Source organism: Babylonia areolata, chromosome 2 (assembly GCF_041734735.1).
Source record: "Babylonia areolata isolate BAREFJ2019XMU chromosome 2, ASM4173473v1, whole genome shotgun sequence".
Lineage (NCBI taxonomy): Eukaryota > Metazoa > Mollusca > Gastropoda > Neogastropoda > Buccinidae > Babylonia > Babylonia areolata.
In genome coordinates, this window is record NC_134877.1 from 39,721,577 (window position 1) to 39,729,633 (window position 8,057).

The 8,057-nt window shown below is 40.7% G+C and overlaps 1 protein-coding gene across 1 annotated transcript in view; it reads left to right on the forward strand.

Annotated features, from left to right (window-relative positions):
• LOC143301124 (exportin-7-like) overlaps positions 1-7,833 on the forward strand; it is a 39,531-nt gene extending 31,698 nt beyond the window's left edge. Inside the window, exon 29 of the mRNA XM_076615182.1 lies at positions 398-7,833. Coding sequence (XP_076471297.1) covers positions 398-509 — 112 coding nt within the window. The 3' untranslated portion in view covers positions 510-7,833. The remainder of the gene's footprint in view (positions 1-397) is intronic.
• Positions 7,834-8,057: the final 224 nt, after the last annotated feature.

Sequence of the window (8,057 nt, forward strand, 5' to 3'; positions counted from 1 at the left end):
TTAGAAATGCCTGCTTTCCCAGTGGTAGCAGGTCTTAAAAAATAAACTCACTTCAGTTGAAGGCATGAAATAAATGCATTTATCGATGTATGGATGATGCAGATTACCAAGCTGGAGTTCTTTGATACAGAATGTAACTAAACCTGAGACATTAGGCCACCAGCCAACAAAGAAAAAAAATGATGGAAAAACTGGATTGACTGAAAACTCATTCACTGTCTGCTAGCATGTAATAATGTATCAACTATTTCAGGGATATTTTTAATTAACTTGTTATGCAACTTAGTCCATCCAAAGCATTGTGCATACTTTCTCTGTGTGTTAGGGTAAAAAAAAAGTTGCAAAACTTGCGAGTGGAAAGTTTTTTTGGTTAAAATTGTTTGTTGTTCCATTGCAGATTCACACAAAACCTGTCTGTTTTCCGGCGAGATGTCAACGACTCTCTCAAGCTTCCCAGCAGCAGTCCCTCCTCTTCAAATTCTTCTCTGGACATGATGAACTATGGATGACAATTCCCATGACCTGCCATATTTCATCTTGTTTGTGTTCTCCCACCTTCCATTTCAGTGACAAAGAAATAGCTGAGTGCTTTTTTTTTCTTTTTTTTTTTTTAAATAAATAATAATTTTGCAGAGACAAGCAGCGATGTGAATGTGAATGTGGGTGTCTGCTGGCTATTTCCTTTACGTGTGTTCCACAAACTTGGAACATAATCTAATGATAGTGTGCAAGCGTCTGAGATATTTTATGATGGGAATCAAATGTACAGTGTGTGTACATGTGTGTATGTGTGTGCACGCCTCTTGACTGTTGCAGAGCTGATGAAGATAAACATATTTATCTTAATGAAAAGCATTTGGCAAGCTTTTGAATCTGACAAAGGTGTAAATGTGCTTTGATATGTCTACGAGATAAATACTTAGATGCAAAATATGTAACTGTGGGTGCCTGTGGAAGAGTTTGGACAGCTGGTCATTTGGTTCTTGAGGGAAAGCTATTCATATGTTTATATACACAGGGTTGGTGTCTCATTTGGAGTGTAAGCCTCTGTTGTTCTCAAAGCAGCTGGTTTTCTCTAGATTTTATCTTTGTTCAGGATACAAGTCTGTTCAATGGAGAATGTTCTGACCCCTTTGTGTAAGGCATACAAAAGTAAGTATGCACAGCATGACATGAAGTCAGATATCCTTTGCTGATAATGTTGCTCAAAATGCCATGTGCACTGTTGGGAATAATGCCTATGCCTCTCCTCTCACCCCTATTTTTTGTGCCACTCTGTTGCAAAATATTTGTATCCTTTTTGATGTAACAAAAACCACTATTGTGTCAGAGCTGGTTATTTTGCTTCTGTGTTAGGTATATAAATATTCATACTTAAGATGCTGTGTCATCTCCTTTCTTTTAAAATTCCTAGGCACATAAAATGCATATTGACATCTTAGGGTAAGATGATGGTGTTTATGGTTGTTGGTAGTTTGTGCATTTAAATATCTTGGTATTTGATTAATTACTATTGATAAGTAGTATACGATTTTGTATACAACATTCAGCATTTTATGTTGACACACCTTTTCTTTCTCACTGTCTGGCTTCCTCCCTCAAACACTCTTCCTTGGTCTTTAAGTTTGTGCTTATTTCTCTCCTTGTCCTGTGAGTAAAAGTGATTCAGAACCAGATATCATTCGATGAAGGAGACAGAGCAACAATAAAACAGAACTAACTGAGTGGTAGAGAATGACTAACTGTGGTTCCCTTTATAATCTTAGTTGCTTGATTTGAGAGTGCCTGCATCCTCAAAATACAAAGCTATGCTGCTTCAACCAGTCGCCATGGCGAAGTGGTTAGCGTCGCGGACTGACGGCTGGGAGGACACAGGTTTGAATCCCAGCGGAGGTGGGTTTTTCGGCCCGTGGCCGGCTCCTACCCAGAGTTGAGTGTGCTGTGGGCTTAAATGGGGAGACTGCGACCACACAGTCGAGTGTCATCCACTTCAAGGATGCGTCTTTGGGTGTGTTGCTCTAATTACCTGACCAATGCTGCAAGTATCTGTATCTCTCGGGCCTGGTTAACGCCGGGATATCATTATGACAGGAAGCGAAGAGTACAGCCTTGTCATGCAGTCCCAAACTAAAATGGACCTCCATAGCAACATCGTCATCATCATTGTCATCCTCCTCCTTCATCGTCATCAATATAAACAAAATAGTCTCAGAGTCTGTGGCCTTGCATGCCCTGCTCTCATGGTGACCTCAGTTTCGATACCCCTCCACTTCCGTGCTTGGGGTGAGTCCTGTCAGTGTCGGCAGATTTATGGGGGGCTGTTGTTTGAGGGACATGGTGGCGGTCTCCACTCTGGGAGGGACGCTCACTCAGTCTGGCTCCGTGACTAAGCCATTATTGTCGTTAGTAGGGGGCTTAGTAGGTGGTGTTCTAAGTATGTTAAAACAGAACAGGCACCACTGAACACCACTGAAGTGACTCAGCAGCAGAGCAGGGTTTCCTCTGGTGTGTGGCCTCCTGGCGACCTAACATCGATGGTTCCCTGTGGACTGCCAACGCTGGAACTGCAACAGACGAACCCGGGTGTGGCCGTGTATGGGGGAATCTAAAATGAGCGTGGGAGTAATGCCACTGAAACGGTGCAGATGATGGGGCAGCAAAAAACAAAAAAAAAAGATATGCTGCTTCCCTCACGTTTATGGCATTTGGTTTTTTTTATTAACCCTTAAGCTGCCTATATGACGAGATAACTCGTCATGGCCAGCATGTATGCTTCGCTGCCACAATGACGAGATAACTCGTCATCAAAATATTCTGACTTTTCCCCGGTTTGCATTCACTTCGTTGACAAAAATAGTGGTAGCTTTAGCCTGGGGAATCTCTCTAGATTCTATTCATAGCTAGAAACCCCATCTACATCATGAAGCAGTCCTTTATTTGAACGTTTTGGTTGGGTCACTGTCCCAGTGTTTGACTGACTTCTCTCCTCGCACGCTCAACAAAATGTCGGACTGACGCCGTGCTCAAGACATGCGATCGTGACGAACTAAATCAACCAAGATTTCTTCCTTTAGCTGATGCTCAGAAAGAATTGAAGCGTAAATTCGAAGGAGAAGACAGTGATGAACATTTATAGGACGATTTGATGGAAAATAAAGGGAGCAGTCAAGAGAGTGGCCAAGATGCGACCATCAGTGAGTGATGCCGGCTGTACAAATGTTAGCAGACAACAGCACATGACTGAATTAATAGCAGGGCACAGTGTGAGCGATATTCTTGGCACTCAGCCAACACAGTCTGATGAGAACTGGATCAAGTGACTGTGAGGGGGGGGGGGGGGGGGGGGTGGAGACTGAGGGAGCGTGGCCTCACATCCATATTATCACTAGGAAAAGTCACAATGCATTGTGTATCTCTTAAAAAATATATATATATGTATATTATGGTTGTTCTAGTATGATTTTGTGTTTGCAGATATCCATTTGTCCAGAAAATATGATATTTTTGTGCAAATTACCTGACTAATGTTTGTAATGAACAAGTTGAAAATGTGACAAAAAACAAAACACTGATTTCAAAACAACAGCATGTCACTAAGAATATGTAAAATGGGAAAACAGCGTGTGTTTTGTATTCTTTATTCATTTACCTTCCAGAAAATATATACTTTTATGGGTCTTTCTCCAATAACAAAGAGCACAGAATTTTTGGAAAATTTATACCCGTTTTTTTGTGGAAAAAACCCTGGCAAATGGATTTCACTTCAATTTTATTTTCCTGGCAGCGAAAGGGTTAAGTGTGGGCTGCCAAGGATATTTCTTTTTCTTGTAAGAAGGCACGGTTTATGATGGTCAGGAGACTGCTACTGTAGCCAGACTGGCCTAGCTGGAGACATGAACACATTGCTCCCCCGCATCCCCTCTCAGCTAGCTACACCTCCCTGGAAAGCCACGTCAAATCACGCTCTGCAGCAGTCTCTCACAAAACAACAGTTTCGTCAGTGTATTGATGTTGGTCATCATGTGGAAGGAGGGGTGTATAATTTTTTATCTTGATGTCTCAGAGCTAACTGCCTATGAAGCGCTGCATTATATTCTGCTTGGAATATTGTAAAGCCAAGACCCAAGCACTGAACAGCTTGTCCTTTTGGGTGTAAGCCAGTAGATCATTAAACTTATTTTACTGAGAAAAATAAATGGTGGACCTTGCTGTAGTGAAGAGTTGGGGAACTTTTAATGGTGAGATTTATGTGTGTGTGTGTGTGTTTTTTCTCTGCTGATGTCGGGGATGGGGTAGAGGGTTTGGTGATGGAGATCAAGTATATCTTAGAATTCCAAAATGCAAGTTATATTCCAGCAAAATTACAGAAAACACACAAATGAATGCACAAACACACACAGTCACCACTTTTAATGGGAATTTGTTACAATGAAGTGTGTGAAATGAACAGTTACTCAGTCTTCTTTGACCCTGTATGGTCTGTACATGCAGAGTCCTGTCTGACTGCTGTGTAGATTTTTTAGACTGATGTGCAGTTTGTGATGATTATGAATATAAATCTTCTAACACTTTCGATAGTTTTTAGATGTGTGAACTGTAGTTAAAATTGTGCAGCATAAGAATACACTGTTAACTGTTATTGCTTGTTTATACCCCAAATGATTTCGGACTGAACTGTCCGAGGACAGTGGTGTGTGCTTCTTAGTGTACAGAAAATGATGAACCATGTTTGGGTGATAAGTTCGCAGTCTGTGTGTTAGGATGTTTATCTTATAGAGATGAAATCCTACTTCAGGTACATGCTCACAATGGTTTGCTAGGCTATAAGCAGCTTGCTTTGATTTGAAACTTGGAGACATATCTTGTATTACTGATGCAATGACAAAAGCATTCACTTGATGAGTCTAACTTTGAGACTGCTGGTTGGATTATTTAATTAACCAGTACCTTGTGTCTGAGAGACTACTAAACTGACAGTTGACTGAAGTGACTGGAGTGAAGTTGGTCATGTTAGTTACCACTACTCTATTGTGTGCATAATAACATACTTCCTTTTTTAATTCTGTTACAACTTGCAGCGTTTTATAGAGTGAATTCCAGCTTGCATAAACTTGCTTAACATACATCTTGCCATGATTAGATTCCCAGGCAAAGGTCTTACTCTGCATGATTTTTTATTCGAAAATTTCAAGGAAAACTGTTGGAGATAAACTTTGCTACGCAAGAGTCTGATTTAGTTTCAAATTTTCACTTTTGGGTTTGTTGGGTTTTTTTGGTTTTTTTTAACCAGTTTTTGAACAAATTCCTTTAAGTCGCAGAAAATCATGGTATGTGAATCACAAACATAGTGCTGTGTGATTGCATAGATTTGATAACACAAGAAATGAGATGTGTTCTCTGTCATTGGCTGGATAGCCAAAAGCTGTTGTATTGTTTTCTTACTGATTGGTAGGGCTGTGAATTTTGTTGGCCTAGCATATTACGTTTGCAACACATCCTCTCTCCCACACTCCTCTCTCCCCCACCTAGCCCCCCGTGGACATACACCTAGCTGTGATCATGGCATGCTGTGTATCTCGGCCTGTTAATCTTTAGAGTTGGTTACATGGATCATGTGCATTGAACAGCAGAAGTTTAGCTTTACAGATATCACCTGAAGGCAATTGTCGTAGTTTGTGCACTTCTGTTGCATAGAACAGACACATTGAAATAGCTTTCAAACATACGTACAGGCACACTCCTTGTGGACCAAGATCCGATGTGGTTAACACGAACGGTGGAAGATAAACCATTTTCTTTGCTCTTGTGTTTGTGTGTTCATGTTTGTGTGAAAATATACTGTCCTGTCCTGTAGGTGTTCTGAAGACCAATCAAAACTAGTTTGTGGTGTGTCCCATTACTGAATGGGGGTCCGAACTGTGTTGTAATTCGTCAGAGTGTACCGCATCCGTATGTGTATTGTGTGATGGAATACAGACAGAACAAGATGGTTCAGGTCCTGGCTGACTGGCAGGTTCAAGTATAGTTAAGAGCATAGTTAGTGCATTCCGATGTGACTATGGACAATTTGTTCAACAAAGGATTTTGCACCAACCTGTTTTTGGTGAGTGACAGGAGACGGCAATGGAAGCGGTGTGGGTGGTGATGGATGGGGCAGGGAGGGGGGGTGGGGGTGGACGAGGAGGAGCAGTGTTTGCAGTGGTCGTAAGTGCCGGACCTGTGTATTTTCCGAACAAGGGTGGTCAGGCAAAGATTAAGCACATTTTTTCTCTCCCTTTTTTTTTTTATTTAAAAAAAAAAATTTTGGTTTGTTTTTCTTTGGTTTGGAAAATTTTATGTCTGGTTTGCAAAAGCACTTTTTCTTGTATTCCTTTAGCCTCAGGCCAGGAAGAACTTTCGTAGACTGCATATATATACCAAACAGTAGATTTAAGTGTCAGATTTATTTTTTCCCCATCATTAGCTCCAAGTTTCATTTTGGTCAGAACATGCATGATTGTACACACAACGAATACTTTGGTTTAGTTCATTATTTAGTGAAGTCTGTAGGCAAGACACATGTTGAAAACTGGAGACCCAGAAACATCCTTTCTGCATGGAACAAATAGCAATGTTGTTCCTTACTCTTCCAAATACAAGAAAGATTCCAGTAGTCTGTTCGGGGTGATTCTTACTGTCTTGTCATCTCCATCTCAGAATCTCCAACAAAGGGGTAAGAGCAAAAAGGTACTGGAAAAGAAAATAGCCTTGGAAAAAAAAGGAGAGATACAAAGGTGCTCAGCATCTATCTAGTTCCTTTAAGGGGGGTGGGGAGGGGGGGGTAATGGGATTTCCAACCAAAGCAAGCAGTGTCATGCATACAGCCCCTGGTGATCAGCAGCAGTCTCCATCACACATCAGGATCAGCTCCCAAAGATTAGGGAACAGTCTCCCATATAACTGTCTTTTATTGAAAGAATTCTCATCTGAAAATGTTCTTAAGCACCAAGCAGAGAAATCAGAGAACTGCTTTCCCAAAGAATGGGGAACATTCTCCCATATACAGGAAGTAGGGGGAGGGGGTGTGGGATACCAGATACTTCTTGCATGTCTAACTATGGAGACAACAATGCTAAACACACAGCACCTTAAGGGTTCCTGTCGAGATTTTCAGGATGACACCAAACTCAAAACAACAGCTGGGGTTGGCATTGCCATTATGTCCCTTTTTGTTAAATGGTTTGCGTTATGAAATATAATTGTAATGCTTTAGTCGTGATCATCTCTTTAATCTATTATTGTTTATGCTGGTTTCATGAAGTTTTTTTCACTTGATGGGTTTATCTGGTTTCTTTGCAGTAGGTGCACATGGCTCATACAAAATTTCGAACAGGGATAAGCCTTTTGTACTGTCGCCTTTAAAACTGGAAGTTTCATTTTCTGTTTTACTTCAGATCAGTGTCTTTGGTGAAGTTTCATTCTGTTTCAACAAAGCTAGGTGATGACCTCTTCCATGTGTAATGACTATTGGGTTTACGGTTTCATTTAATCCATGGTGTGTTCAGGATTTCAGAATAGTTTATTAGTCTGTGGTTAGCAGAGGGTAAGGAAATGCAGGTGTGCACTTGAACCATTGAAAGCCTCCTTTACCACAGTGATGTGTTTCCGAATGGGTTTTACATCTTTGAACATTTTCTAGACAGATACTTGTTGTTTGGTGCTTCTGTGGAACAGGTGGTGTGACTGAGTGGAATGTGAGGTGGTCAGCAGTGAATCTTTGCCTGTCATGCCTGTTGCTGGTTGTATGTATGTGGGGGGTGGATGTATGTCATAGACAATAAACTGTTGAATGTGTGGGATTTTTTGTTTTGTTTTTTGGTGTATAATTTGTTGGTGAGAGCAAAATGAAGAAGAATAAAATATATATGGTTTGGAAGCAACAAAAAAAAATCATTTATGTGTTTTTACAAGTTTTAATTTGAACTGAAATATGGACGGATGAGTGTGCTTCTGTGTGTATGCTTAACACTCCAGAAACTTGGATGGAACTCTGTTGAATGTTTAAGGTAAGTGATCAC